Raw genomic sequence first — 26,344 nt, forward strand, 5'->3', positions numbered from 1 at the left:
GCTGCAAACCGGCTGCTTTTGCGTTAGAGCACTTTGATAAGCTCGAGCCCGTGAATAATTAGAGTGGGCGCTACTACTGGCGATGCAAGTACTGTGGGCACCATCCCAGAAGCAGGGGCACCCGAATCAAAGGCTGCGATAACTTCCTCCCCAACCATCTCACTAGGCCTCATGGGTGCACGTCAGCTCCTGCGTCAGCTCAGACCGATGCGAATCTCTTCATGCGGCAGAAGAAGCAGCAGAGTGGGACAGTACCGATTGTCAATGCGGACCTTGTTCCGGCCTTGCAGGGCCCATCGGCGCGCTTAGCTCCTGTTGACGACCAGTTGGCAGTTCGAGCAGTCAAAAAAAGGAAATCAAGTGAAACCCTGGATGGCACCGTAGATCACGCGCTGTCAGAGGCCTGGCAAGAAAGGGCTGATATTAAGCTCACATGGTACATCTTCTACGATTGATCGAGTACATAATACTCACAGTTGCTGGGCAGGTTCATGATTCATGCAAATATGCCGTTCCGTGCGGTGGAGGACTTCTACTTCCTCGCTTTCTGCAATGAAATCCGGCCATCATACAAAGTGCCGTCCCGCTACGTCCTCGCCCATGACCTGCTCGACAGCGAGGCTGCTTGAGTAAATCTCGCTGAGACGGAACAACTGGCAGGGATGAAGTGCATCACGTTCCTTATTGATGGATGGGACGATATAGGGCGGCAGTCATTGTATGGCACGGTAGCAGCGGGAATCAATCAGTTCCCCATCGTACTCGGTCTCAAGGACATGACTGGTCAGAGAGGCAGTGCGGAGAAGATGCTCGAGGCCGCTGAGGAAGCCATCCGGAATGCGCAGCTCCCTATTGAAGATATGATTGCAACTTGTACCAACAACCCAACGGTCATGCAATCCTTCCGACACAAGATGGAGGATCGGTACTTCTGGATGCTGGTGAGTAATTTACATATATATTCCCGGAGTAGCGTAACTTACCTAACGATCAATAGACCGTTGCATGCTTCTTGCACGGTGTTGACAAGATCATCGGCGAGATCTGCACATACCCCCTCATGAAGGACCTGATTGCAAAGGCTAACAAGGTTGTGACCTTCTTCAACGGGTTGCACTACTGGGGCAGGCAGCTCAAGGATGTCGCTATTGCTGAGAAAGTCACTCAAAAACTCAAGATTAACTGTGAATCCCGCTGGTATGCGATTGTTCTGCTGGCTATGAGTGTCCAGTCACACCGCGGTCCTCTCACGACGCTCTGCCTCCATCCTGATGCGCAAGTCAGCACCAACGGGTACTCAACGGTCAGCACCGCAGTTGTGACTACCGTCTTTGACCTACTGTTCTGGGCACATCTCAACCAGCTCATCACCGTTGTCAAGCCCATTGTTGATGTGCTTGGGAACTGCAAATCTCGGCAGGCCAACCTTGCAGACTGCACACTCGAGCTCATCAGATGTGTGCGGGACCTCAGCCGGCTTGGCGAGAAGTGCAGAGATGGGGAGGACCAGGGCTTCCTGGATCATGCTCGCGAGGTCTTTGACCAGCACTTTCAGAAGATCATCACACCATTGCATGCTTTTGCGCTCTTTGTGCATCCTCTCACACGGAAGTTTGCTGCGTCATCATGGTTCGGAGGCTTCAGCGGGTTTTTGTGCTCAGCCTTGCGCAGAAGTGGAAGTGGGAGCGGCCTCAGGTCGAGTTGCTGGCACACGGTCTACACCAATACAATGCAGTCAAGGAGCCTTTCGTAGGAGGCGCAGGAGATGGATTGGAGTGGTGGGAGTCCCTCCCGGTATTGATGGAGTCACACCCACTCAAGGCCATGGCAATTATGATACTCTCCATCATCCCGCACTCAGCCGAGGTCAAGCAGCTATTCTTGGCCCTCAACGGTGTCCAGTCCGTCAAGAGGAACTGCCTGTTGGAGGAGATGTTTGCCAAGCTCGCAAAAGTCCGCAACAATCTGTCGTGGGAGTTGTATAAGCGCGATCGCAAGAAGGGCAAGTCCACGCACCGAACGCATGGCCATATGCACACCCGCGACACGCCCGGTATCAGCGTTGACCTCGTCAAGGACCTGAACGACCTCCTTGCATGGGACGCGCCGCTGGAATTGGCTGCGGAGGATGGTGGTGAAGGGGCGGGAGGAGACAGGGCCAATGTTGTTGCCGAGGCATTCACAACACTTCGGGCCCAGTTAGAGGACAAAAGATGGGCAGATGACGGTGAACGCACCTCGGACCACACTGCTACGCCTTCCGGGCCCACGACTTCGGCACTTCGTGGCGAGACCTTCGCCTTTGATCAGCTTGTGGGAGTCGAGGAGGGCCGAATTCCGAGGGCCATTGATGAAAAAAATCGCATAATTGGAATATTTCGGACTTTCTGTGAATCTAGAGGGTGTACGTAGTGTAGCGAGGGTCGGACATGGTCGTAGAAGCGGACAGCAGCAGCAGAGCAATTTGCCGGTCCTGCCGATTCTGCCGCACGTGGCATCTGCCGTTCTGCCGTTCTGCCGTTCTGCCGTTCTGCCGTTCTGCCGTTCTGCCGTTCTGCCTGCCCTGCCGACCCTCAATGAATTTTGCCCACCACACTACTCGGGGCTGCCGAGGAATGGAGGTTTTTGTCATACATGGCGGGTTACTGGTGTATTTAACCCCCGAGGTCACCCACCATTGTCTGGGGGGTAACCAATAGGGTAACCGGGCAGTCGTTCATCAGTACATACACTATGTATCAGGCAGCAAGGATGGGAACCTCAGGTGCACTGTGGCTCACAGCAACCCTGTCAGCACTCAGTCAAAACATGGGTCCATCATGCTAGTGCATCCAAATAGAGTGTGAGATATTCTGAATATGATACAATATACATATCTAGAAACTGGACATCAGTACACCTTACAACTTGATCAGTAGCAAGACTGACGAATAGTAAGTACGTCATCACTTGCCCACAACACCAATCGCTATCACCACTACGAGATCAGCCTGTCCATGCCTACTGAGCCCATCTCCACCGGGCGTGCCCTCGGAAGACTCGCGTAGAAGTACGTGGCATACAGGTCATGTCGCAAACTCCAGCATGCAAACCATGCCTGTGCGAGCGAGTGTCGTTAGCAGCGCTAAGCATGCAACCTAAGAAGGCGATGCAAACGAAGACAACCTGCATAGATGTCAGCTGTGTTGGTACATGCACAAGGAAAAGACGCGCACGCAGGGTATTAAATATCTCATCCTCAACACCTATGCCAGCACTACCGCCTTCGTGCATCGCACGCTGCGCAGATACGTGCGCCGCCGCTAGTCCCAGCATGCCCTCCGGCTATGGTCGCACTCCGTCGTGAATGCTGCCCCCTTGGACCGGGTACAGTCCAGTCAAACACCCCGTCATACTCGATTCCCGCTCGAGAAGCGAGCCCACGGAAGAGCGAACGCAAGCCCGCGTAATCCGGCAAGTCGTCAAACTCCAAGCCACGGGCGTAGCGGAATAACACGTCAAACTCTGGCGGTAGGCCAGCGGTGAGGAGGGGTTCGGCTGCTAGTTTGGCGTCGCGTGTCGCGTTCCATGTCGCCGTGACGGGATCGTAATGGGAGGGGTCGGGATGGCCAGGAGGTGCTTCAGGTGGTGGTCGGATTTTGCGCCACGGAAGGCTGCCGCGAAGGAAGTAGATGAGCATGTACGCGAGGGACTCAAGGTCGTCACGCCGCGATGCCTCTGTATTGCGTTACTTAGCGGAAGGGGATGATCGAAGCCGCATGGCACGCACCGACGCCAAAGTGTGTATTGATAGCCGCGAAAAGGGAGGTGCCAACGCCATGCACGTCGTCTTGCTTGTATGGTATGTGCGCGCACGTCCTTGGATCGCGGTATTTCTTCGCGAGACCGAAATCGATGACCTAATTTTCTGTTAGGGACCGACGCGGTGCGAAAGATACAACACGCACATTGACAAGGTGCGATGCCTTCCCAGTACCCATCACAAAATTCGCGGGCTTGACGTCGCGGTGGACGAAATGGTGAGAGTGTATGAACTCTATGCGCGAGAGCTGCCGAAGACGGCATCAGTCAGTTTCACGCTTTAAAGGCGAGCCACTCACCAGCTGATCGGTGAGTAACAAGACGGTCTTCAGGCTGAAGTGCCGGTTGCACATCTTGAAGAGGTCTTCTAGAGATGGGCCGAGGAGGTCTATGACGAGGACGTTGTAGTCGCCTTGCTTGCCCGAGTACATGATCCACGGAACGCCAGGACCGCCCATGAGTGTCTTGTAAATCTTGCTCTCCTGCTTGAGGGGCGAGTGCTTGGCGACTGCTGGCTCCAGCTTGATCGCTACCTCCTTGCCAGCGACGGTATGGACTCCCAAGAACACAGTCCCTGACAAGCGCGCGTCAATTGCCACGAACTGGTGAGAGGATGCAGAATGACGCACCACATCCGCCCATAGCAATCTCCTCTTGTAGGCTGTACCGCCCGCCAACTTGAAGCGCGCGACTATCCATCGGAGGCAACAAGGGGCAACGAAGAGTGGTTGAACGGAGGACGGCGGGATTTCCTCAACAGGTCCATTACCCGTCGCGTGTTTATTAGTCAGCTCCACGTGATGTCATGTTGATGTCGCGTTCTGTCATGCCAGGAGTCGCGCCCCAAGGAAGGCTTGACGCGTCTGCCTGGGGGCATCTGCAGTTACCTCCTCATGATGCAGACCGCATTATCGCAATGTTTATGTTAGATACTGACGAAGCCATGAACATGGCGATAAATTCCAAGCAACGCGCGCCATTTGCGAGCCATTGTTTAGATCAAGACAAGTCCGCGTTGGTATACGTTCCGTTTACAGGGAAATTATGGACGGTATATTAGGATCCAGATACGGTCATCGTGCAAGCACAGGCAGCGCGAGGACAGCGCGAACTGACGCGTCATACGCTAAAGAAAGGTTGCTCCGCCTGCTGCTGTTGCTGCTGCTGCTGTTGCATCGCGAACGGGTTGTGCGATGCGCCCGTCTGCTGCGCTAGAATGTTCCGACCCGCCGCATTTCCGTACCTAATAACGGCGTCAGCTACCCTCGAGCCTATAACGAAGAATGGCACATGCCTCAATGCGCCAACATTGCCGAAAGTATCCTGCCCGTCATCGCGATTCGCAAACAGGTTCGCCAGGCGCTCGTTCTCGTTCTCGCGCGTCTTCACCTTGATGCCCTGCCCCCCGGGCTGCGGCGACGGTGACGGACCAGGAGACGGGCTCATACCACCGAACGACGGCGGCTGAGAATTGTTGTCGTACGTGCCCTGCAAGTTAAACGAAGGCGGGGAAAGCGTGTTACTTGGCGGCGGCGACTGCGCTGAAGGCGATGGCGCGAAAGGATTGTTTGACCTGTGGACCTTATCAGCTTGCGAGTTTGGCACGATTGACGCGCGTCAACTCACCCCATGCCAGTCGGCTGCGCCATTAAGAACGGCTGCTGCTGTTGCGCTTGCTGTTGCTGCTGCAGTAGCATCTGCTGCCGCAACCACTCTTCCTGCTGCTGCTGTTGTTGTTGCTGCTGAAGCATTGCTTGCTGCCTCATCCACTCTTCCTGCTGCTGCTGGCGCATCCACTCTTCCTGTTGCTGTTGCTGCTGTTGCTGCTGCATGAGGAGCTGCTGCTGCTGCATCTCCATTTGTTGTTGATATGGATTGAACGAGGTGAATTGAGGTTGGATGAACTGAGGCGCAGCTGTGAATTGGGGCTGTAAGCCGGTCGCGTACGGTGCGGGATCGAGCATATTGGGGAAGGGATTGCTATTGGGTCTGCAGAGCCAGAATTTAGCGTCGACTGGCTTTGTAAGGTTATACACTCACTGGTCCTGCGTATCGTCGAACAAAGAGCGTGCGTTGGAATCGTCAACAGCCCTCGCCCGCTTTTCCTCCTCTTCCTTGCTGAGACGAATCGCCTCCTGCAGTTCGCGCTCCTCTGCCTTCAAGCGGTCCTGAGCGAGACTCCGTTTGCTCTCCTCGATTGCATGCCGAAGTTCATCCTCCTCCCGACGCGGACGCCGTTGGTCCCGTCGTACGTCGTTCTCATCAGGTTCGTCGTCGTCGGCTCCGCCAGGAGCCCGCAGCATGCGGTCGCGCATACTCGCCCGGGCGCGTCGCTCTTCACGTAGCCGACCCTCGTCCGAAAGCAGGTTCGTGATATCCTTCGCTTTTTGACGGACATTGGCGCCTTGATCCTTGCCTTCCTCGTCGATGTACTGGAACTCCTTGAGTGTCTTGATCACGTACATGTTGTCCTTGAAGTAGATGACAACGTTCTCGGACCCTTGATGTAGGCAATAGTCGATGACGGTGAGCGACTGTGAGGACAAGTGAGGCCCAACGACAGCAATGCATGCGATGGCAACGCACCTTGAAAACATGGCGCCAATTCTTTCCCTTGTCGTTCAAGCGCTTGTCCAACATCTCCATGATCTCGACGAAGTCTTGCCTGTGAAGCATTGTTGGGTAAGGGGGACGGTAAGCCCATGGAATACTGGGCGCATACTGGTTGTAGGTCATTTGCGCAATCTCATTCATCTGCGTGCCCGATGGGCCCCATCTGCACGAGTATTAGGATGATGATCATGCTCATGAACGAGGGGACACTCACGGGTCGTTCGACGTCGCTTCCCGGACCTGATAGAATTTCACTGAGCAAACGCCCTTTCCTACTGCACGCAAATCAGACGACGCACCTTCGCTTGAACATCCGAGTATCCCTTCGTGTAGTTCTTTGCGACGCGCAAAGCGCCCTTCCCAAAGTGCTGCATATTGGAATACGCCGGCCCTTCTCAGAAGAGTACGCGACGATGTTTGGTTGGGGCCTGGTGAGCGCCTCCGCAGGAAGCCCGTTCCCCGGCGCAGTCGTTCCACGTTGCTGGCATACTCCGGCCCGATCTCGCCGCCACGTCCTCGGACACGTGCGCGCGCCCCAGCTCTCCTTCCCATTCCAAGTCCGTTGTCGGTCAAGTTGCGTGGCTGGTTCTGCCCTCTTCGTATTCGTCTCCTGGATTCTGAACTTTCACACAATGGCACGGACGCTCCCTTCTCTTCTCGGTTTTGCCAGCATGCTGCTTCTTCTGCTTCCGACAGTCAGCGCGACTGCGTTCACCACGACTATCAGCGCCAATGAGCGACTCTGCTTCTATGCAGACGTGGACAAGCCTAAGGAGAAGATTGGCTTCTACTTTGCTGTGCAAGCTGGTGGATCCTTTGACATCAACTACGAGGTTACGAACCCGGCTGGAAAGGTGTGTGCTGGAGTTCGCGCATATTCTACTCATCTGATCGAGCTATAGGTTCTTCTGAGTGGCAAGGGCGAGCGCCAGGGTGACTACGTGCTAACCGCGAATACTGTCGGTGCGTCAGGCTCCTGTTTCCCCTTGCGCGTCTCACGCAGTATCTCAGGCGAATACTCCTTCTGCTTCGAGAATGACATGAGCACACTCACCGAGAAGCTCATCGATTTCGACATCATGGTGGAAAGCGAGCCTCGGAAAGAGGTATGCTATCCTTTGCATCTCCCTTCCCCTCTCCAGCGACATATCCTTGTAGGCCCCCGCAAAGCCCGGACAAATCAGCGAGCACAGCAGCCCACTTGAGGAGAGCATCTTCCGGCTGAACGGCATGCTAATGAACATCAAGCGGACACAGAAGCAGTACGTACCGGCTCTTGTCTTTACAACTCATTCTTGCTCTGCGCTGCACACTGAATTGCTCCTCAGCTTCCACACCCGCGAACGCAGAGGTTTCTCCATCGTCGAGTCCACGCAAAAGTCAGTCGTCTGCTCGTCCCTTCCCTGCGCCTGGCGTACTTAGCCTTCCTCAGCAAGCTCTTCTGGTACGCCGTCTTCGAGAGCTTGGGCATCGTCGCAATGGCTATGTAAGTCTCTTCACTTCAGCATATATCATTGCCTGGCACTAGCCGCAACTTTGCTCTGTTACTTATCGTCATGGTGCTCTGGGCTGACTCTCTCTTTAGCTTCCAGGTGTACGTCCTTCAGACGTTCTTCACCAAGACAGGGAGGAAGTACAACGTATAATGCCGATGTACACCTTCCACGTCGGACCCTCATCATGCCCATCACGAATGTGCATGTACTTACTCGGAGAGCGTATTTATTGGCATGTTCAAATCGAGCTGATTTTCCGCGACTTTCGCTGCATTGAGCTACCCGAGTGCTCGCGTGCCCCTTTGACGCAGCTCTCCAAAGATGAATGAATGAACCGACGAAAGTCGTTAAGAATGACCCCAAACCCCTTCATTTACACCGACCTCCAGCTGGGTTCAATGACTTCACCACTGCGCCAGAAGTCCACAATCCAACTTGTATAGAAAAATAGAGGAAACCTAGTCTGCAATCACGCGCGCCTCCGACATCGTCTCAGTCCCATAGCAGTCACATGATGTTTCCCACGGGCGAAGGTTGGACTGCCGCCGCATCCTTCTGCTTTCTCGGAGGTATGAAAAAAGTCCGAGCGCTTGATTTTATTTCAGAGCAGGTATTTAGTGCAGACAGTCCGGGAAATCGGATAAAAGTCAAGCTATGGGGACGGCGCTCCCAGCTCCCACGCCCCTATGCTGAGGTGGCGGCAAGACGATACGCCAGCACTTGAGTCTCTCTGTACCCTGTAGTCATAGGCAGTGCTTCACTGACTATACTGGAGGATATTCTGCAAATTCTGAGACCGGACAGCTCTCTAGGGCTGATAGAGGGCGGGGCGGCAGTTCAACCTTCGCCCGTGGGAATCATCATGTGACTGCTATGGGGCTGAGACGATGTCATGGGGTCAATTGAAAGCAGACGTTCGATCCCTCATTGCGAAGCTTCTTCGAACGTCTGCCTACGGGAGACTAGAGGAAACCTTCAGAGTACGGATACACGGATGGCAGCATACAGCAACAACGAACAAACATGTACAGAATGTACACATCAGTACATCGACTTTGAAAACAAATACTCGACAGTCCTTCCTTTAAAATTGGTCGTCGTTAGACTTACTGGTCGCGAGTCTTCCTGCGGGATTCGTTAGAAACCCGTTCGGTGCGATAAACAGACAACAAGCCAACCGAAAGAACAGCACAAACGCAGGCACGAGTTGCTCACCTGTACTCGCCCTCGGCAGCGACAGTGAGCTCCTCAATCTCACCCTGAACCGTGCTCAGCGCCTCCGCAGCAGATGCGAAGAACGTCAGCTAGCGAGACGTCAGTAGGCTGACGAACACTGGTCTCAGAAGTCCGTACCTGGGCCTTGACGAGTTCATTGATATTCTTGATGGGTTCGGGCTGGTTGACGGGTCAGCTTTGGCTGGCAATAGATCGTAGAAGAGACGATACATACGTTCTCGAGGACAGTCTTCATGAGTGTGATAGCGACCTCGGTCTTCTGCACCAGGTCATCCTCCGCGTTCTCGACCTCTAGACGAGCATGCTCCTGTCGTGCTGGGTTCGCGTTTTTCAGGCTGTCATCGGCATCAATCAGCTCGCGATCTACGCTCCGAACGCGTCACCTACCTCTGCTTCGCAGCATCGAGCTCGAGACGGCTGGCCTTCACTGCCTGGCGAGCCTTCATTGCAACAGCAATCGACGTGTTCAAAGTCGTCTGCCACGGGTGAAGGAAGCCCTGCTGGATAGCTGCATCCTGCTCAAGCCTTGCGCTCGCAATCTTGTCCCAGCCGGCCGCATACAGCCCGAGGCTCTTCGCGAGGCGGTCTTCAGTGCCACCGGGAGCGTCCTGAAGCGTGGTCGCCGCGGTAGTTGCCGCCCTCCCAAGGGCGTGCGGCAGTGTCTTGTGCTGATGCTGCGGAGGCGTCACCGGTGGCGGAACGTTGACTGTGCCCTTCAGGTTCGTCGCAGCAAAGTTCTGGATACCGAAGCCAATGGAGGTTGATAGCTCGGTGAGCGACTCTTGGATGTGCACCGGGTAGTCGTACGTCTCGGCCTCGTACACCTTGGTGATCCTACGCGGGAGGTGGGTTGGTTATGGGGATTATCGCTATAGATACGCGTACTTTAGGACGGCGAGGTGGGCGGCGCGAAGCGCGTCCACTCTGGCTTCAAGATCCTTGTATTCTGCAGTCGATCAGCACCATCCCCCTAACCACAGAGCCGCCCGCGAAAGCTCACCTTGTGGCAGCTCAGTGATCTCATCTGCAGCAACCTGACCGAGGCGCTCCCTGGTCGCTTGCACGGACGAGTTGAAGCCCTTCGCAAGCTTGTTGCCCGCCTGGCCAAAGTTGATGGAGCCAATGCTGCTCTGGATCTTGTGCCAGCCTTCCATGTTCATCGAGATGATAGCGCGTTGAGGCGTGCACTGCGCTGCGTCTGATGCCCGCGACCCGCGCTCGGCGTCGACCGCCGCTTTCCCACGCCTGCCCAAGCGCGCTCCGCCCAAACTTTTCCGCATCCGGCTTTCCAGTCGCGTCGACAATGCTCAGTGCCCTCGTCTGCCGTGCCCCGCAGGTCGCAGCCGCCCACCTGAAGGGTAGCGTAGCTACCGTAATACGGAGACAGTATGCCAAACCCTCGTGCGTATGGTCCAGCTTCCCTCACGTACCTCCCTGACGTACGGACTAGAAACCAGCAACCGGATGAGGTCTCCATTGAAGAGTACGTCTCAGGAATGCCAGTCATAGACCACCCTATAACCTTAACACAGCATAATGAGACGATACCAGCAAGGTCTCATCAAGGGAGAGCCCCTCATAGCCGACGAAGAGATCGCCGACATGCGCAAGGCTAATGAGGAGTTCTCTGCCCACATGTGAGTTCCTGGCTGCCTGTTCACTTTGCAATGAGCTGAACTCGGACAGCGAGGGCACTGTGGACAAGCTTTTGCGGTATGTAAGTCCTGCACGTCTCTGGACGCCCACTGATGTCACTCAGAGAGGCGGACTCGTCCGTACCTCGACCCGTCGACCTCAAGGGTCCTCAACGAATGGGCAACAACGAGCTTGAATTGTTCGGCCGGACAGATTTGTGCGTTGCTATCACACTCCCCCCTTCCTCTCTTACTTACACATGTACTCGCCTCCAGTGCCGCACCCGAGACCACCACCCGTGCGCCCGGCGCTCCCTACACTCCCTCCTCCTCCCTCCCTGTCGAGTTCCAAGATCCATCTCGCCTCCCCGTCCGCGTAACTCGCCACTTCTGGCGCAGTCCCTTCACCGAGCTCGAATACGCCGCGGCGCATGTCCCTGGTCGCTCCGTACAGCAGCCCTTCTTCCATCCTCGGCCGTACCGCGTCCCAGTCGCGTCCATCCAGTTCGCCGGCCACAACCCTGAATCGCTCGAGCTCTTCACCCACTTCGCCACGCACGCAGCGTACAGCCTGGGCATTCCGTGCTCACGTCCCGCGCGCCTCCCGACGCAGCGAAGCATGTGGACGGTGATCAAGAGTCCATTCGTGCACAAGAAGAGTCAGGAGAACTTCGAGCGGAAGACGCACAAGCGGGTGATCAAGGCATGGGATGCGGATGGCGAGGTTGTGAGACGTTGGGCGGCGTACCTCCGGAAGCACGCTATGGGTGGTGTCGGCATGCGCGTCACTATGTGGGACAGGCTACCTCTACACCCGGAGGGCTCGACAAAGAGTGTTGCGGAGCAGTCTCTGGAGGCGCTGGAAAGGAGCAAGCAGCAAACATCCAAGGAGCAAATTCGCGCGCTCGGCGAGGAGATCCTGCGGGAGGAGTTGAAGAGCGGTGCTCACGTCAACTCAAAGTTGGTTTGAATTATCATACTACGGCTGGCGGCATGTTCCTTGCGGTATCGCACTATGGCATTCAGACGCACCCCACTTCATTGCCTGACTGTTGTCTGACGAAACATGTGTACAGCGCGCAAGATGTGTACGCATGAGGTCCTATCAGACTGACACCCTCCTGGCTACAAGTACAATGTTATAATCTCCTTCTCAGTTTCAATTTGCTTCACACTTCACGATAGGTTCGCCAACACCGTCTTCGCATCGGTGATCGTCAACTCGCCAGGGTTCTGCTCGACGATGACCGACTCGACGGTGCCCTCCTTGGTGGTGATAATCACGTAGCGCTGGAAAAGGTCAGCAACGTTGTTCTGCTCTGCAAGTCTGGGAATAAAATGGTCCTCATAACCCACCTTGCTACGAGGCCCGCCGAGCAACGGTGTCGCGTCGAAGAGCAGGCCGACTGAAGCCGTCCACAAGCCCTGATCGTCCGCAATGAATTTGACGGCTGTGAAGCAAGTCAGGCAAGCGATTCTCAGCAGGAAGATGATGGTTTCTGACGAGACGGCTTGCCGCCTTTGAGGTTGTCCTCCCAAGCCCTGCCAGATGCTTTGATATATTCTTATATGCACAAGGAAATCGACTCACTTTACAGTGAATGCATCATTGACTGCAACGATGTAGATCTCGTCGACGCCCTTCTCCTTGAAGCGCTCGAAGTTCTCAATGTAGCCGGGGACCTGGGCATGGCATGTTCCGCTAGAGGAACCTCGTCAGCATCACCGGTCCTTTATGTGCATATCCCAATGTTCTGAATCGTGGAGGTTAATATGAGAAACAGGGGCTTCCACTCACGTCCATGCGCCTGGTACTCCAACCTATACACCAAATCAGCTATTCATTGCGCATAGCAAGTCAACAGCACCCACAATGACCACTCGCTTTCCCTCGAAGGGCCCGAGTTCAAAGGCCGTGCCGGGGTCCGCAGATCCCGACGCCTTGACCTACAGGCGCACATACTCGTCAACCATTTACATGTCGAGTCCCTGCCAGCTACGCACCTTCGCGCCCTTGCCCGGCTTCGGCAGCTCTTGGCCAGGCTTGATCTGCGCTGCAGCGAATAGCGATGCAACAGCGCTATGCGCGGCGTGTGCAACGGGGGCAACGATTGAAGACATGGTTTAACTCGAGTATTCTCTGTACGGAGGTAAGACGAAAGCAAGCTATAGTGGGGGACCCACTCAGCATCGACGCGTCGACATAAGTACTCGACGCGCACCATGCCTGACGTCACCGATGAACGCGTTTGTCGCCTTCGACATCCTTCCTGAAGGTGGCGAGCTTTGCTCGACCTCAGTGACCATTCCAATCAGGCAAGCGATTCAAGGATGCATAGCACAATCCATCAATGGGCCTCCCAATACCACAATCTATTATATAGAATTAGAACAACAGACAAAGGAGCGTAGTCGTAAGAGATAGAGAACGGACGAAAGAAGTCTCCTGAGAATGCCCGCATGGTTTGACGTAGATGAGCGAACGTTCCGCAAACAAGAATCAGGCCAACGGAAGTGAATGGGTATAAGAACGGTCGGAGAACAGACAGGCAGACGTAGTACGAAGTCGACAAGAAGCGCAATCCCAATTGATGCGCTGCACGCGTTTACCGCCTGGCGCCGCGGGAGCCGGTACCGTACCCTCCAGCCCCGAGATTGTCCAGCTCGACCTCGAGCTGCTTGATCGCGCTGTGCGCCATCTCCAGGTCCTTGTTGAGGCGGTCGCGCTCGGCAATGAGCTGGACAATGCGTCAGTTCCCTCCACAGCACGCCATCCACAACCACGACTCACATGCTGCTCCCATTGGCGGAAGCGCGCCTCCTCGGCCTTGACCTGGTCGGTGAACTTCTTGCGCAGCTGCTCTTCCTCCTCGCGGAACTTCGGGTTGTCGAGCTTCTTGACCTTGGGCTCGCCGAACTTGCGCGTCTCCATCTGCTGCTGGCGGTAGTTCTCGTAGTGGTTCTCCTCCGTCGTGGAGATGAGGTCCAACATGTGGGTGCGGATCAAAAGCTGGCGGAGCTTCTTGAAGTCGCAGTGGTTCTCATTCTCGACTGAGGGAGGAATGAGGACGCAAACTCTGGCTTCGGGCGACAGGACATACCTTCAGCAACACCCCACATGTACTCACGACCCTTCGTGATACGGCCATCCGGAGTCTTCACATCCTCGGTGCTACCAATGATGCTGAAAGGAATGGCCTCAATGAGCATCTTCGCATGTTCAGCCTCTTCCTCCGCTGAAGGGTCGACGGGAGGCGTGTAGATGCGGATACCCTGGGCGGCAATGACTTCACGAATCTGCAGGTGCGCCGTCAGTCGGGCAAAGAGATACGTCAACTAAACGACGTACCCTCTGCTTGAACGCGAAGAGGTCGTTCTGGGTCAACGTATCCGCCTTCGCAATCACGGGAATCAGGTTGACACGGGTACCCAGACGCTTCATGATCTCGATGTCGAGAGGCTTCAGACTAAAAGCCGCCGTTAGCGCGTTTTCTCCTCGGCTGCGCGCCGCGACTCACGTATGACCCGTCGGGCGGATGAAGTACAAGCACGCGTGGACGCGCAAGTCGGTCTTCTCGTGCCGCTGGGGCTGCTGCTCCTGGCGCATGTACGCTTCGTGCTGGTCGTCAATGAAGTCGACAATGGGGTTCCAGCTGTCCCGGTTGTTCACATAGTCGCCAAAGCCCGGCGTGTCGATGACAGTGAGCTTGACCTTGAAGGCCTTCTCCTCGAGCTCGGCCTTGATGATCTCGACCTCGGTGAGCTTGTCGAGCAGCTTGGTGTGCCGCTTGTTGTACGACTTGGGCGGGGAGAGCTCGGTCGAGAAGAGCGTGTTGATGAGCGTGGTCTTTCCCAGGCCGGACTCGCCGACGACCATGATGGTGAAATGCGCGCCGCGCTTGGCTACGATTTTGTGCCTCTGCGCGCGCGAATGAGTGAGCAGGACGCGTAGACGGTGATGCGTGTGCACGCACCTGGTTAGGCAGGTTAGCAATACCGATGCCATCTCCCGTGGGCACAGGTGCAGCAGACATTTTGGCTGAACGATGGACGGAGGAGGGGAAGAAGTGAAATGAACAAGACGACGCGACGACGACGAGCGCGACGGTCAACCGCGGTGCCAGATGGAAAATGCCTTCTCGTGTGGTTTTTTGTTTGGCAAAAGCTTGGCGGTCGCTAGCGCGCGGAAGTTGCCGTCAGGCAGTTCGACTTCTTTGGAAGCTTCTATCGCAATGACCTCTCTAGTCATTGCCGAAGGTAGATGTCGTGTGTGCATAGGCTACCGCCTCCTAGCTGCGGCAGGGTATGCAATCGTGAAACAGAAACTGTAACATAGGCGTGCGGCAAGACCGCAGGGTGCTCGCTAGGAAACCTACTCCGTAGGTCGAGCAATGTGCAGCGGCAAATGCCGAAAGAACGTGCCGTGAATAATGTGACGTCATTGTACCCGCTGCCCAAGGGCCAGGCGTAACCTGGCGCGAAGGTGCACGAGCGATGTTACATGAGAGCTGGCCGACGTATGTCGCTCAAAATCGAGAAGAGGGTGGTGATGGGCGGAAGGAAGGGGCCTGGCTTTCAAGCGGAGCGAAAGACCGAGATTCGAACGCGAAACGGCGGCTTTGAGGGCCAGATCCAAGAAGTCGAGCACTCGGGACGAAACTTCGCAGGACGCTAGCCAGCGTAGAGCAGACCCGAACTTAGACCGGAATCCCGTTCCCTCCAAAGTTGACAGCGGCAGAAGCCTAGACGTCATGGAGGGACCGGTAAAATCCCGCATCCGTTTGGCGTGAGGGTAGCTTATGATCGAAAATCCACTTGCCGCCGGCTATCAAATTCCCTTTTGGAGATGTTCCCTCACGTGAGCCGCGCGCTGGCGCGTTGTGTGACCCAACAGTGACTTGACGCGATCCGCGAGAACTGTTTCCTCCTCTCCCCTGCTCGCGGGATGCCGGATGCTTCAAAACCTGAAGTCCCATCGGTCGCTTCATGAACTTTCCAATCTCGCTAGATCAATGGCTCGAATCTCAGACTACCGATGTACTCTCTGCCTACGCGACGGCAACTGTCGACCCAGCATTCCTACCACAAGTGTACCTGCAGGCGATAATGTCAACGCAGCGGCTACATACTGCGCTTCGTCTATGCATAATGTGCTATCATACAACACTCCGGACCCACTGCCCTCGTCCTATCCAACTGGATACTGCGCTCTCGCTTCTCGCCGGCAAAGACACCTTCCTCTATGCCGGAACCGGGACCGGAAAGACGCTGGCATCGATTCTTCCTGCCTACGTTATGGACCGAAATGGTCTGATCATCATGATTGTGCCCATGAAGCGTATACAAGCATCGCATGTACGTGTCGTCACGGTCTTCCTTGAGTTGCTGTATCTAATTCAAGACGTATGGCCCTAGGCGCGAGCGATCAGGGAGAAGTTCGGACTCAAGGTGGTGGTCGTCAACGAGGAAACCCCGCGCGACAAGGAATTCTGGCAGGTACGGTAGGTCTGAACATACTACTACTTTCACTGATCTCTTTGAAGCGCCATGTCCACGACGCAGCTCGGAAAACCCCAGGAGATGTTCAGGTAATAATAACGACACCAGAGCAGCTACGCAAGACCGCCGAAGGTCGCTATTCAAAGCTCGGAGAGCTCATCCGCGACTCCTTCTTCCGGTCGCGCATTCGGTTTATGGTCGTCGACGAAGCGCACTGCATCCACACTACTGGGTTCGCTCGATATGGCGAGAAAGCTTTTCGGATCGCTTACGGTCACCTCGACGATATCAAGGCGCTTCTCGGCTCTCACGTGCCTTGGCTGGCTCTCACGGCGACTGCGCCACCGTTCATGCTTAAGACGATTGCTCACTCCGTTCTCCGCCCATCCTATGTTACCATTCAGGTCTCCCTCAATCGCCCGAACCTCACCTATGCTTGCCACCAAGTTGTCGGCAGTCTGGATCGCTTGGACAACTACCTCTGCTTTCTCACTCAACCTTTCGACCTGAAATTGCAACCACGCGTCTTGATATTTGTCGAGAACATGAACAGGACCGTCGAGATTGCTAGCTTTCTAAACTCGAAGGTTCCCGAGTCCCATCGCCATCTGAAGATTGTGCGCCACCAGCACAGCGACATGTCGCCTCAATATCAGGCGCACACGCATGCGGCATTTGTCGCAGAAGGCGGAACGTGCCGTATCTTGGTCTCGACATCTACCGAAGGAACGGTGCGTGAGCGATAAGCTCTTTCGAGGACTTCACCACACTTTGTATTGACTCGAGGTATACGTATCAGGGTGTGGATCACCCGGATGTAGATGTCACCTGTGTCTCTGGCGATCGCTCCTCCGCAGCTGAACTAGCTCAGTCTGGGGGGAGGACTATGCGCCGGGAAGACAAGACTGGATTTGTTATATTTTTCTACGAGTCATGGGTGGAGGATATAGATATTACGAAGTATCCGGGCGACGTAGAGGATCTCGATCGCCCGGGGGTCTTAAACCTGACCGGAAAAACCACCGCCAAGGAACGCACGAGTCGCTCCTATGCAGCTTTCGTGCAGAGCACGAGCTGTCGCCGTCGGTTCTTTGCGGAATATCTCGGTGACGAGACTGCAGAAGGTTCGTATTGCATACTGCGTGCGCATGCCTACTAACGTGTGCTTGTAGCGCTTGTCTACACCGGCGACCACTGCTGCGACAACTGCCATGACTTCGCACTCGAGAACTACCTGCCGTCGGCACCTTTCGTTGAGCCGCCTCCGCCCCCTCCAACGACGAAGCGCCCGCGCGAACTTCCAGGCTCTGCGCGTCCGCCTGTCAGCGTCCAGTTCCTCAAGATGGCGCTCGAGATCTCGCTCTCAGAGTGGCACGAACAGGACGATCTGCAGCTTGTACGCGCGCCGGAGTATATCCTTCGTGCCCAGGATATCACGCTGCTCAGCAAGACACGTGTTGGAACCATTGTGACCGCCTCCGACGTGTCGACACTGCTACGAAGGGACAGGGAGTGGGAGGCGGAGTGGGGCATACAAGTGCTCGAGATGGTGGAATGCGCAGATGAGGCGATAAGGAAGGAGTGGGAGGAGAAGGAGAACGAGGAAAGGGTGAATAACCCAAAGAAGCGGAAGGTCTTGTCCGCGGAGACTATCGAGGATAGTGATGTCGACGACGACACGATGGCTGCTTTCCTCAATGAAGAAGCAGCCAAAAGAAGTGCTCTAGCGACGCGGAACTTGCAGCAGGCCTCTCGGACAGTCAATTGGGTCACTTACGTAGATAGTTAGCGCTTGCGGACCTTGTAGGCGGTTCTCTAATAAACCAAATCGCGCGGAGAATGAGTACAAGTAAACCGTCAACAGCACGGGAAGGAGTACAAGTCAGGTGCCTATTCAACGTCGGCAACCTCCACTGTCGCGCTGAACTGAGGCTGCTCCATCTCGTCCGCTTCGTCGACAATCCCTGTCCCAGTGCCCTCGATGAACGCTCTCATCTTTTTGTTGAATGTCGATAGTGATGACGACGCGATTTTCATATCGCCCACTGCGAACAAATCCTTTGTCAACTTCGCGCTGTCATTGTCCACCCGACGCTCATCGACCTCCAAGAGATGCGCATCTGCGACATGCTGCAGTGCCTTCAAGACAAGTTCTGTAGTGTCAGCGTCCTTATGGTCGATGCTTTTGTACGAAAGTCCGAACTGCTTGTTCAAGTGCTTCTTGACGCGCATAAGATCATTTATGCTAGAGGCAATATGCCCCAAGCGATCCCACTGCGCGTGCACGCCATTGGCGGTATAGTGGTGCTAGAAAACCAGTAAATTACCGTTCATACAGACACTCGACTACCGACCTTGATATATCCAATCAAATGCTCGATGTTCATGTCCGTACCCATGAAATGGTGCGGCAACCCGGAGACGTTGGTGATCATCTGTGCTCGCATGACATCGCTGTCGAAGGTCAGCATCATATCGCTGAATAGGACTCTGTCACTCACGCAAATCTCGGAGTCCACACTTTGCGGACGTTGTGTAGGAAATATAGGATCTCCGTCGAGTAGTTGTTGTAGCCTGCGCCGCGGAAAATACGGGCGAGGCCAGGAAAGATATCCTCGACCCTGCCAATGTCTCCATCGGCAATCGCTCGCGCCAGTTCCACCACATAAAACAGGTCGCGCATGAGAAGGCGAAGGTTCCTATTCACCGGATCCCACGGAACGGCGCACAGTGACTCGTCTATCGCAAACCGAGGCGTAGCATACTTGCGAAGGATGGCAGCCGCTATCTCTAGCAAACGGTCTGGGGAGGGTTGAGACTGCGCGAACTCGTCCAGGTCGCCGCATTCGAGTCGCCAGGCATGAAGTAAGATGGCGTTCAAGATCTGCTGGAGCGAGACAAGGAGGGTATGAAAGTCAGGTTTCTCGCGCCCGAGGCGGCGCTTGTCGAGTACGTTGAAAAACCAAGTCAAGCTTCCAGTTGACGAGACAGTTGCGCGATGTGTATTAAGGACCGCCCAGATGAGGTTCATGAGCAGATGGAAAAGGCCAGGGCCCAGCTGGAATATCTCGCGTCGCGTCCACGCAGTGATATCACCGGGTCGTCGCCGCTGACCACTACGAGTGCATCGAAGGGTATGCAGATCAGCGATCAATGGTATGGCGTGTTCGTTAAGCGCGGAAGCTTCGCCGTCGTCGAATTGGAGCTGTCGGATGTACACCTCCTCTTGATAAACCATGTTTCCCTCTATGCTACTCTCGGCGATAGTGTGAATACCGAGAGAGTGAGAAACAGCGGTCGGTTTTGCGGGCAGGGGATGTCGCGCAATATGCTGGAGCACGGGGGCGGTCGCATAGGATGAGAACGCGGCAACAAAGTCCGTAAGTGCGCGTACGACGTGGACTTGGCACTGGTGCATATAGCACTTCAGTTGGGAGACCGACGGCGAGATTTCCTGCATCGTGAGATCTGTCGAAGTCTTGAGATTTTGCATCATCGGCTGAAGGCGCACGTCGCTCCAGCGTGCGGTGTGTATCTCGTAGATAAGCCCAAAGGTACCGGACTGGACCTTCGATGGAGCGTCCGGGCGCTGCTCGACATGTTCAGACATCGATACATTGAAGTTGTCGTACGCAAAGGCATGTGGCACGCGTCTGACCGCAGCCCTAGCACGCTCAGTGCTGCCAGCCGAAAGCGACTCAACGATCTTGAGGGTCGAAGTATACGAGGGCGCCAAGCTAATCCGGCTGAGGAACTCGATGAGACGCCGTGGGCATCCCTCGGACCAGAAGTAGACACCGAGATAGTTTTGGAGCATGGACGAAGCCTGCGAGCGCGCATGATGAAGCATTAGAAAAACGATTCGCTGGACCTGTACCAGGGTCAGCGTCAATGTAAGCGTCACCGAGACTTGGGCTCACATAGAGTGGCGAGCGATTCGTGTTCACCGCTCGCGCTACTCGATTCTCGGACGCCGCTTCCAGCACCTTCATCAAAGTCGGCGCGGGTGCTGACTCGACAGCGCGCTTCAGATCCCAGGTCTCGAGGAAATCCGACGTAACGTCCTTGATCTGCATGTGCAGCTTGGACTTTCCCTTCTCCATCTCCTTGTATACGTCCTGGCAGACAAGGTCGAGCGCGCGCACTCTGAACCAAACAGCTATTGCCGCCTTCCCGCGCGAGTCAAGCTCAAGCGCGTCGAGCAGTTGCCCTACGTTCCCTTCTTTTTTGGCATAGAACTGGGACCGCCGCGGCTCGTAGTCAGCGCGCGTGTTCGTGAGGACAGTCAGGACTAGAGTGGCGAAGGAAATATTTTCATTGCTGAGTAGTCTCAGTACATCTCCGACTACGTCGTCAATGGACCGCTTCGGCTTTCTGTCCCGAGGAACCCAGTCATCCACGGGTGGTGGCGTCTCCGCTGCTGGCGGCTCTGGTTCGCTCGCACGAATGCTCGGGATCGGCGCACCGAAATAGCGTGGTGGGCTGAGAGGATCGGCGCCTTCGAGGTAAGCGCCGCCACGAGGCATCCCCGGGTCCTGGACTGGTGGCTTGGGCGCTTCCGGTGGAGGTACGGGAGGTATCTCCGAGCCAAAGTACTGAGTTCCACCTGATTCGAGCTCAGATATTAGAAGCGCTGGTTGTATGTCTGGAGCTTGGGGAACTTGGGGGACCAGTGCAGGAAGAGGGACCGGGGGAACTGGAGGCAGGCGAAATCGGCCCATTCCCTGGCGCTGAGAGAGCCATCGACTCCCCTCAGAAGCCATGGGCTCGAACAGTGGCAGCGCGCGGCAGATACAAACGGAAGTTCCTGACAAGCGCCTGACGGTCTGCACTTAGCGCCACAAAATCATGAACTCCATTAGGGAATTTTCCTCCACGTGAAAACAAGGTTTTCGATCATAAGCTACCCTCCTAAGTAAACGTCGGGAAGTTTACCAGGCCCTCCGTGACGTCTTGCTCTTCCCGTAGGAACTTTGACGTCGCGGTTTGGGCCTGGCGTCCAGGCTAACCCGAACTCATGCTTTGACCATGGCGAAATTCGAAGAAATGCGCGGACAGCGGAGCGAAAACAGCGATGACGAGGCGAAACTACCGTTTGGCCCGTGAACGGGCCCCTCCTTGACTCACGTGATAGCACATTGCTCGCTCCGCCTCTCCCCTCCCTCGCAAGCTCGGGGGGTCCCCTAAGGCGTTCGCGAGCAAAAAAACCAGTATAGCAAGCGTTGCAATAAAAAGATGCACCATCCAATTCCACCCTCGCTGCTCTTGGTCGCGCCACACTTACCCCTGTATACAGACTTCACTAGCTAGTGCAACGGACTCTTGTCAACTGCTCGAAGAAACACTTTTACGGGGACAAGGACACAGACGTGATCCACATGCGATATCTGGACAGCACTCTTCATTCGTGAATGGGAGTTAGACAACTCCCGGTGTCGCTTTGAGCTGCTGTGTTCTCGAAGCGCTCGCACACCAAAGGGTCTGGACGAGGGTATCGACTAGGCTTCTCAACGATGAGACGAAAGCAGTGGTACAAAGTTGATTATGCCTTCAAGTGCTTCCGTCCGAGGGAGGGGCATTACACCGGACGAATCGAACATCGCACGTTTGCTGTCAAGCTACTGCTTGGAATCGCGGCGTCTTCTACCGTAGAGGGCTCGGACTCCTGCGGTGGCGCGACAGGGACCATGTTCAGAGTTGAATGTGCTGGAAATGCTCACATGATAGTCTTGGAGGGGCTCACCGAGTGCTCAGGTCGGATTTGGCCTCAGACGACCCTCTGTAGCTCCTTCCCAGTACGTAGCGCGTGAGTAGGGCTGACCAGGATGTGGAGCCTTGTATTGGTATAGCGGAGGATCCCATGCAGATGCGAATCAGCCGCCGAAGATGTTCGCAGAGGAGGACGTTATCGCCCATCCACGGCTTGCCTGGTATTGGCTAGACGAGAACGAGATGTGCTCTTAAGATATGTTCCGTGTCGAAGGAGGCTTGGGGAGGTCGACACGGACCTTGGTGGTCGCGAGCCTGTCGGCGACGAGTGCGGTGTCGCTCTGGAGGAGGTCAAGTCGCGGTCGAGGCCTGGCTTGGACGCCCCGACGTCATGATCAGAATGCGGGGTTCCTGGTGCGTGACGTCACGCCCCCGCGGGCTCAAAGCTTCGACGCGGGGACGTTGATCACTCCCATTCCAAACCTCGAGCTCGACACCGCCGACGACGGGCACGACCACAATGGCGAGCACGGGAATGCGCAATGTCTCCAACCCCCTGCTCTTCGAGTCTGCGTGGGAGGTCGCTAACAAAGTCGGCGGCATCTACACTGTCATCAAAACCAAGGTCAGTCGTGCTCGATCTTCGCCCGGGACGCGCGTATTCGCCCGAGACGCTGCGCTCGACGCGTCGGTATCGATGTAGGCGATATTGTCGTACTTCCCCGTACTGACCGAGTACAGGTACCCGTCACAGTCGCCGAGTATGGCGATCGCTATACCCTGATGGGTCCCCTCTCGTACAAGAGCGCGCCGATGGAGGTCGAAGCCGTGTACCCGGTCCCGGAAGGCTCCGTCCCGAAGGAGGAGGTCCCGCCAGCGGTCAAGGACACTCTCGACTCTATGCGCGCCCAAGGCGTCAAGTCCCTCTACGGCCGATGGCTCATCGAGGGCTCGCCCAAGGTCATCCTCTTCGATACCGGCTCCATGTATCACCGCCTCGACGAGTGGAAGGCCGACCTTTGGAACCTCGCCGGCATCCCCACCCCTCCCTCCGACCATGAGACGAACGAGACGATCGTCTTCGGCTACCTCGTCGCCTGGTTCCTTGGCGAATTCGTCGCGCGCGAGACGGACAACGCGGTGATCGCTGCCTTTCACGAATGGCAGGCAGGGCTCGCCATCCCGCTTTGCCGGAAGCGTCACCTTGATCTTACCACCGTGTTCACCACCCATGCGACACTCCTCGGTCGTTACCTCTGCGCCGGGTCCGTCGACTTCTATAATAATCTGCAGTACTTCGATGTCGACCACGAAGCTGGGAAGCGCGGCATCTATCACAGGTGCGATACGCTCTAACTACGCGCTCGACGCATCACTCATACATCTTAGATACTGCATTGAACGCTCCGCCGCACACTGCGCGGATGTGTTCACCACCGTCTCCCACATAACGGCCTACGAAGCAGAGCATTTACTCAAGCGGAAACCTGATGGCGTCGTTCCTAACGGCCTGAATGTCAAGAAATTCCAGGCGATGCATGAGTTCCAGAACTTGCACTCGACTTCGTAAGTACCACCCCAGTGCAGTCGATGCCTTTCCCTGATGTCTTTCTAGCAAGGAGAAGATCAACGAATTCGTTCGCGGGCATTTCTACGGCCACCTTGATTTCGACTTGGACAATACTCTCTATGTAAGCCCTCACGCAAGTCGCTTCCGTCCACGGTATTTGACGATCCAAACAGTTCTTCACTGCCGGTCGCTACGAATATAGGAACAAGGTATCTTGTCGTTCACCTTGCCTCGTTTTTCCCACTCAGCACGAACCAGGGCGTCGACATGTTCATCGAGTCCCTCGCGCGGCTCAACTTCCAGCTGCAGAAGGCTCAAAGCAAGGTAAGGATCAAACTCGTTCTTTGGACTTGCTCCTTACCCCAGTCTTGAGACAACGGTTGTTGCCTTCATCATCATGCCCGCAGCCACCAATTCGTACACCATCGAAGCACTCAAGGTACGTTTTCTCCCGTTAAATTATGGCTTAAACTCACTCTCGCTAGGGTCAAGCCGTCACGAAGCAATTGCGCGACACCGTCCGCGAAATCGAGTCCCGTGTCGGTCAGCGACTTTTCGACCACGCCAGCCGATTCCATGGGTATGTGTCAATCTTTGGGGAAGCTGCCTTGCTTTGACTGACTCTCCCTTCCCCAGCGGCACCAACATGGCCTCCAACGCGCCGATCCCAACCGAGAGTCTTCTCTCCGATGAAGACATGGTGCTCCTGAAGCGCCGCATCTTCGCGCTGAAGCGCAACTCGCTCCCGCCGATAACGACGCACAACATGGCGGACGACGCGAACGACCCCATCCTAAACCAGATTCGGTGAGATGAACGATGAACATGTCGACGCAGGACGGCGATGATGAACATGCCGACGAAGTCGAGGGCTGTGTGCTTCAGCTTCAGGCTTGAGTTTGGCTTATTGCGCGCAGGGTGCTGACCATGCTTTTCCAGGCGAGTGCAGTTGTTTAACAATGCTAGTGATCGGGTCAAGGTGCGGAGCAGAACTTGGGCCAAGTCTACAGAACTCTGACTACGTTGATCTTCCAGATCGTATTCCATCCCGACTTCTTAAACGCGAACAACCCTATATTGGGTCTCGACTACGAGGAATTTGTGCGCGGCTGCCATCTTGGTGTCTTCCCCTCGTACTACGAGCCCTGGGGCTACACGCCTGCAGAGTGCACGGTGAGCAAGCTTTTGGAAACATGCTCGCTGCAGCTAAACTCGTCTTATAGGTCATGGGTGTTCCCTCAATCACGACGAACCTGAGTGGCTTCGGCTGCTTCATGCAGGACCTCATCGAACGTCCCGCCGACGAGGTGCGTACTATAACCATTGTCTCCTGGATCCCTTATTGAACGGTCCTCTAGGGCTGCTACATCGTCGACCGGCGAATGCAATCCGTTGAGGACTCGGTCAACCAGCTCACCGACTGCATGTTCGCGTTCTGCAACAAGACGCGGCGGCAGCGTATCAATCAGCGCAACCGCGTTGAACGCCTGTCCCCTTTGCTGGACTGGAAGAACTTGGGCATTGAGTACTCGAAAAGCCGCATGCTGGCGCTTCGGCGCGCGTATCCGGATGCGTTTTACTCCGCTGAGGGTGAAGGTGAGTGAAGGCGGGCCCCCCTGTGATGCCAACAGCTGACCCGGGACCCATGAAGGCACCTTCGACGATGTCGGCGACTACTTCAGCGTCGAGCGAGCGACGCTCTCCGTTCCGGCTTCACCGCGGCTGCGCGGCGCTGCGACACCCGGTGACCTTGGAACGCTTACGGAGGAGGTCAGTAACGGCGATACTTCAGTCTCGATCGAGCGGTATGCTCATCTTCCTACAGATGCAGAGTTTGTCGACCAGCGACTATCGCGGTCAGGCTTGGCCCAGTATGGAGGACGAAGAGGATTCGTACCCCTTGTGAGTTACACCTGCAGCACCAACCGCGTCATATCACTGACGATCTTTTTAGCCCTCTCGTCATGAAGGTGCGCTCGCGGTCCGGCTCCGTCATGAGCGGCGCGAGTACACCCGGCGGCGGCGCGTTCCGCAGCCTCAGCGAAGGCGACCTCGAACGGGCGGACGCGGCGCTGAGCAAGGTGAATGGACGCGCGGAGTAATCAGCAAGCAAGTACAAATGTTGCGCAGGAGAGCCTGGTTTCCTGAAGGACGTGAGTATCGAACGACGACTGCCGCAAGACATGGCGTATATCCGGAGAACGTAGAAGGAAGCTGCGGCGCGCACGACAGCCTGCCATAGAGCCCGGCTTGATATTGAAGAAGGCGGGAGAGGAATGATGTATTGTGGTGCATAAGACGGAGTGCTCAGTACATACGAATTGTTGTTGTCCATACGCCAATGTGTATCGCTACGAATGAGATGCTCGCCTTACGCTCCACCAAAGCGGTGATCCTGTGTATAGACCACGCGTTCGTGCTGCTGGCACTGTTATGAGTGTCCCTCGAACCTGTGTGCGGAAGTACGGCTGGTCGTCCGCTACTGAGCCATTCTTGTACCAGGGGTCAGATCTCAGAAGTTGTTGGCATATGGGGATTGCACGGCTTCGAGGTGCTCGGATCTTGACGAGTGGCAGATCGCGGTGCATCGAAGTGGCATGCTATCAGCGGACGCAGGGGTAACCTTGGAGGAGCAGGGTTAGAGGAGGTTAGAGGCAAGTTAGGCGCTGGTTGCGTCCTTGGCGCCTACCGATCGTGAACCAATCGCATAATTGAAACGGCCGGGAATGAAGTCAGTGTTTACGCGACGCGTCTATTGTCGAATGTTTGTCCTCTCGCAGAACACA

At 55.7% G+C, this 26,344-nt stretch overlaps 13 protein-coding genes across 13 annotated transcripts; 6 read left to right on the top strand and 7 right to left on the bottom strand.

Moving 5' to 3' along the window:
• Positions 1-662: 662 nt before the first annotated feature.
• On the top strand, positions 663-2,412 carry SCHCODRAFT_02668963 (uncharacterized protein; the record flags this gene model as incomplete). Its single annotated transcript, XM_003031203.2, has 3 exons — positions 663-941; positions 998-1,611; positions 1,662-2,412. The coding sequence occupies 3 exons, from the start codon at positions 663-665 to the stop codon at positions 2,410-2,412; spliced, it is 1,644 nt and encodes a 547-aa protein (XP_003031249.1).
• A 224-nt stretch (positions 2,413-2,636) lies between these two features.
• On the bottom strand, positions 2,637-3,423 carry SCHCODRAFT_02325441 (uncharacterized protein). Its single transcript, XM_050342375.1, has 2 exons — positions 3,216-3,423; positions 2,637-3,165 (listed from the first exon to the last, which is right to left on the bottom strand). Exons 1-2 carry the CDS (start codon positions 3,234-3,236, stop codon positions 3,001-3,003), a joined length of 186 nt encoding a protein of 61 aa, XP_050199729.1. The 5' UTR covers positions 3,237-3,423; the 3' UTR covers positions 2,637-3,000.
• On the bottom strand, positions 2,787-4,523 carry SCHCODRAFT_02629707 (kinase-like protein). Its single transcript, XM_003030822.2, has 6 exons — positions 4,431-4,523; positions 4,101-4,375; positions 3,948-4,049; positions 3,770-3,899; positions 3,216-3,717; positions 2,787-3,165 (listed from the first exon to the last, which is right to left on the bottom strand). Exons 1-5 carry the CDS (start codon positions 4,498-4,500, stop codon positions 3,257-3,259), a joined length of 1,038 nt encoding a protein of 345 aa, XP_003030868.1. The 5' UTR covers positions 4,501-4,523; the 3' UTR covers positions 2,787-3,165; positions 3,216-3,256.
• A 206-nt stretch (positions 4,524-4,729) lies between these two features.
• SCHCODRAFT_02629710 (ENTH-domain-containing protein) lies at positions 4,730-6,803 on the bottom strand. The gene is made up of 8 exons (XM_050345545.1): positions 6,714-6,803; positions 6,629-6,654; positions 6,524-6,577; positions 6,388-6,466; positions 5,842-6,335; positions 5,428-5,790; positions 5,096-5,374; positions 4,730-5,044 (listed from the first exon to the last, which is right to left on the bottom strand). Exons 1-8 carry the CDS (start codon positions 6,786-6,788, stop codon positions 4,921-4,923), a joined length of 1,494 nt encoding a protein of 497 aa, XP_050199730.1. The 5' UTR covers positions 6,789-6,803; the 3' UTR covers positions 4,730-4,920.
• A 70-nt stretch (positions 6,804-6,873) lies between these two features.
• Positions 6,874-8,172, top strand: SCHCODRAFT_02629716 (uncharacterized protein). Its single transcript, XM_003031202.2, has 7 exons — positions 6,874-7,268; positions 7,317-7,377; positions 7,426-7,520; positions 7,573-7,676; positions 7,743-7,793; positions 7,847-7,900; positions 8,000-8,172. Exons 1-7 carry the CDS (start codon positions 7,047-7,049, stop codon positions 8,058-8,060), a joined length of 648 nt encoding a protein of 215 aa, XP_003031248.2. The 5' UTR covers positions 6,874-7,046; the 3' UTR covers positions 8,061-8,172.
• Positions 8,173-8,776: 604 nt separating this feature from the next.
• SCHCODRAFT_02629719 (uncharacterized protein) lies at positions 8,777-10,323 on the bottom strand. The gene is made up of 7 exons (XM_003030820.2): positions 10,147-10,323; positions 10,032-10,092; positions 9,534-9,980; positions 9,361-9,481; positions 9,264-9,305; positions 9,126-9,214; positions 8,777-9,035 (listed from the first exon to the last, which is right to left on the bottom strand). The coding sequence occupies exons 1-7, from the start codon at positions 10,298-10,300 to the stop codon at positions 9,017-9,019; spliced, it is 933 nt and encodes a 310-aa protein (XP_003030866.2). The 5' UTR covers positions 10,301-10,323; the 3' UTR covers positions 8,777-9,016.
• Positions 10,324-10,456: 133 nt separating this feature from the next.
• SCHCODRAFT_01312057 (ribosomal protein S10) lies at positions 10,457-11,845 on the top strand. Its single transcript, XM_050341428.1, has 6 exons — positions 10,457-10,547; positions 10,597-10,629; positions 10,679-10,783; positions 10,833-10,859; positions 10,908-10,998; positions 11,057-11,845. Exons 3-6 carry the CDS (start codon positions 10,762-10,764, stop codon positions 11,748-11,750), a joined length of 834 nt encoding a protein of 277 aa, XP_050199731.1. The 5' UTR covers positions 10,457-10,547; positions 10,597-10,629; positions 10,679-10,761; the 3' UTR covers positions 11,751-11,845.
• A 111-nt stretch (positions 11,846-11,956) lies between these two features.
• Positions 11,957-12,901, bottom strand: SCHCODRAFT_02506612 (Redoxin-domain-containing protein; the record flags this gene model as incomplete). The annotated part of the gene is made up of 7 exons (XM_003030819.2): positions 11,957-12,070; positions 12,137-12,231; positions 12,285-12,322; positions 12,372-12,482; positions 12,579-12,601; positions 12,653-12,727; positions 12,785-12,901. The coding sequence occupies 7 exons, from the start codon at positions 12,899-12,901 to the stop codon at positions 11,957-11,959; spliced, it is 573 nt and encodes a 190-aa protein (XP_003030865.2).
• A 231-nt stretch (positions 12,902-13,132) lies between these two features.
• On the bottom strand, positions 13,133-14,897 carry SCHCODRAFT_02629730 (Septin). The gene is made up of 6 exons (XM_003030818.2): positions 14,755-14,897; positions 14,299-14,699; positions 14,130-14,247; positions 13,882-14,077; positions 13,572-13,831; positions 13,133-13,518 (listed from the first exon to the last, which is right to left on the bottom strand). The coding sequence occupies exons 1-6, from the start codon at positions 14,812-14,814 to the stop codon at positions 13,387-13,389; spliced, it is 1,167 nt and encodes a 388-aa protein (XP_003030864.1). The 5' UTR covers positions 14,815-14,897; the 3' UTR covers positions 13,133-13,386.
• Positions 14,898-15,275: 378 nt separating this feature from the next.
• Positions 15,276-15,471, top strand: SCHCODRAFT_02629731 (uncharacterized protein). The gene has a single exon (XM_050345546.1). It carries the CDS (start codon positions 15,300-15,302, stop codon positions 15,453-15,455), a length of 156 nt encoding a protein of 51 aa, XP_050199732.1. The 5' UTR covers positions 15,276-15,299; the 3' UTR covers positions 15,456-15,471.
• A 295-nt stretch (positions 15,472-15,766) lies between these two features.
• SCHCODRAFT_02581649 (P-loop containing nucleoside triphosphate hydrolase protein) lies at positions 15,767-18,117 on the top strand (the record flags this gene model as incomplete). The annotated part of the gene is made up of 5 exons (XM_003031200.3): positions 15,767-16,135; positions 16,196-16,276; positions 16,324-17,010; positions 17,079-17,403; positions 17,452-18,117. The coding sequence occupies 5 exons, from the start codon at positions 15,767-15,769 to the stop codon at positions 18,066-18,068; spliced, it is 2,079 nt and encodes a 692-aa protein (XP_003031246.1). The 3' UTR covers positions 18,069-18,117.
• Positions 18,108-20,805, bottom strand: SCHCODRAFT_01154778 (uncharacterized protein; the record flags this gene model as incomplete). The annotated part of the gene is made up of 4 exons (XM_050341117.1): positions 18,108-18,586; positions 18,634-18,733; positions 18,781-20,150; positions 20,200-20,805. 4 exons carry the CDS (start codon positions 20,803-20,805, stop codon positions 18,170-18,172), a joined length of 2,493 nt encoding a protein of 830 aa, XP_050199733.1. The 3' UTR covers positions 18,108-18,169.
• Positions 20,806-22,455: 1,650 nt separating this feature from the next.
• SCHCODRAFT_02629739 (glycosyltransferase family 3 protein) lies at positions 22,456-25,939 on the top strand. Its single transcript, XM_003031199.2, has 16 exons — positions 22,456-22,613; positions 22,730-23,328; positions 23,378-23,554; positions 23,604-23,679; positions 23,732-23,767; positions 23,817-23,882; positions 23,932-23,997; positions 24,044-24,138; positions 24,195-24,365; positions 24,498-24,537; positions 24,594-24,731; positions 24,782-24,865; positions 24,917-25,154; positions 25,210-25,328; positions 25,384-25,460; positions 25,513-25,939. The coding sequence occupies exons 1-16, from the start codon at positions 22,509-22,511 to the stop codon at positions 25,658-25,660; spliced, it is 2,235 nt and encodes a 744-aa protein (XP_003031245.1). The 5' UTR covers positions 22,456-22,508; the 3' UTR covers positions 25,661-25,939.
• Positions 25,940-26,344: the final 405 nt, after the last annotated feature.

The sequence above is a fragment of the Schizophyllum commune genome, assembly GCF_000143185.2.
Source record: "Schizophyllum commune H4-8 unplaced genomic scaffold SCHCOscaffold_7, whole genome shotgun sequence".
Lineage (NCBI taxonomy): Eukaryota > Fungi > Basidiomycota > Agaricomycetes > Agaricales > Schizophyllaceae > Schizophyllum > Schizophyllum commune.

Bases quoted from the DNA above. Each gene is read 5' to 3' on its own strand.
- SCHCODRAFT_02629716 (XM_003031202.2), top strand. From the start codon at position 7,047: ATGGCACGGACGCTCCCTTCTCTTCTCGGTTTTGCCAGCATGCTGCTT. The intron at 7,677-7,742 runs GTACGTACCGGC...ATTGCTCCTCAG, and splicing joins ATCAAGCGGACACAGAAGCA to CTTCCACACCCGCGAACGCA. The intron at 7,794-7,846 runs GTCAGTCGTCTG...AGCCTTCCTCAG, and splicing joins ATCGTCGAGTCCACGCAAAA to CAAGCTCTTCTGGTACGCCG.
- SCHCODRAFT_02629719 (XM_003030820.2), bottom strand. From the start codon at position 10,300: ATGGAAGGCTGGCACAAGATCCAGAGCAGCATTGGCTCCATCAACTTT. The intron at 9,482-9,533 runs GTAGGTGACGCG...TGCCGATGACAG, and splicing joins CTCGATGCTGCGAAGCAGAG to CCTGAAAAACGCGAACCCAG. The intron at 9,215-9,263 runs GTACGGACTTCT...ACGTCTCGCTAG, and splicing joins ATGAACTCGTCAAGGCCCAG to CTGACGTTCTTCGCATCTGC.
- SCHCODRAFT_01312057 (XM_050341428.1), top strand. From the start codon at position 10,762: ATGAGGAGTTCTCTGCCCACAT. The intron at 10,784-10,832 runs GTGAGTTCCTGG...GAACTCGGACAG, and splicing joins GAGGAGTTCTCTGCCCACAT to CGAGGGCACTGTGGACAAGC. The intron at 10,860-10,907 runs GTATGTAAGTCC...TGTCACTCAGAG, and splicing joins ACTGTGGACAAGCTTTTGCG to AGGCGGACTCGTCCGTACCT.
- SCHCODRAFT_02629710 (XM_050345545.1), bottom strand. From the start codon at position 6,788: ATGCAGCACTTTGGGAAGGGCGCTTTGCGCGTCGCAAAGAACTACACG. The intron at 6,655-6,713 runs GTGCGTCGTCTG...AAATTCTATCAG, and splicing joins ACTCGGATGTTCAAGCGAAG to GTCCGGGAAGCGACGTCGAA. The intron at 6,336-6,387 runs GTGCGTTGCCAT...TTGTCCTCACAG, and splicing joins ATTGGCGCCATGTTTTCAAG to TCGCTCACCGTCATCGACTA.
- SCHCODRAFT_02629730 (XM_003030818.2), bottom strand. From the start codon at position 14,814: ATGTCTGCTGCACCTGTGCCCACGGGAGATGGCATCGGTATTGCTAAC. The intron at 14,078-14,129 runs GTACGTCGTTTA...GCGCACCTGCAG, and splicing joins TCTTCGCGTTCAAGCAGAGG to ATTCGTGAAGTCATTGCCGC. The intron at 13,519-13,571 runs GTGAGTCGTGGT...CGCATTGTCCAG, and splicing joins TCCGCCAATGGGAGCAGCAT to CTCATTGCCGAGCGCGACCG.
- SCHCODRAFT_02629731 (XM_050345546.1), top strand. From the start codon at position 15,300: ATGTCGCTCAAAATCGAGAAGAGGGTGGTGATGGGCGGAAGGAAGGGG.
- SCHCODRAFT_02629707 (XM_003030822.2), bottom strand. From the start codon at position 4,500: ATGGATAGTCGCGCGCTTCAAGTTGGCGGGCGGTACAGCCTACAAGAG. The intron at 3,900-3,947 runs GTGCGTGTTGTA...ACAGAAAATTAG, and splicing joins AGGCATCGCACCTTGTCAAT to GTCATCGATTTCGGTCTCGC. The intron at 3,718-3,769 runs GTGCGTGCCATG...AACGCAATACAG, and splicing joins CAATACACACTTTGGCGTCG to AGGCATCGCGGCGTGACGAC.
- SCHCODRAFT_02629739 (XM_003031199.2), top strand. From the start codon at position 22,509: ATGGCGAGCACGGGAATGCGCAATGTCTCCAACCCCCTGCTCTTCGAG. The intron at 22,614-22,729 runs GTCAGTCGTGCT...GACCGAGTACAG, and splicing joins ACACTGTCATCAAAACCAAG to GTACCCGTCACAGTCGCCGA. The intron at 24,366-24,497 runs GTGAGATGAACG...ATGCTTTTCCAG, and splicing joins CCCATCCTAAACCAGATTCG to GCGAGTGCAGTTGTTTAACA.
- SCHCODRAFT_02325441 (XM_050342375.1), bottom strand. From the start codon at position 3,236: ATGAGATATTTAATACCCTGC. The intron at 3,166-3,215 runs GTGCGCGTCTTT...ACATCTATGCAG, and splicing joins TGAGATATTTAATACCCTGC to GTTGTCTTCGTTTGCATCGC.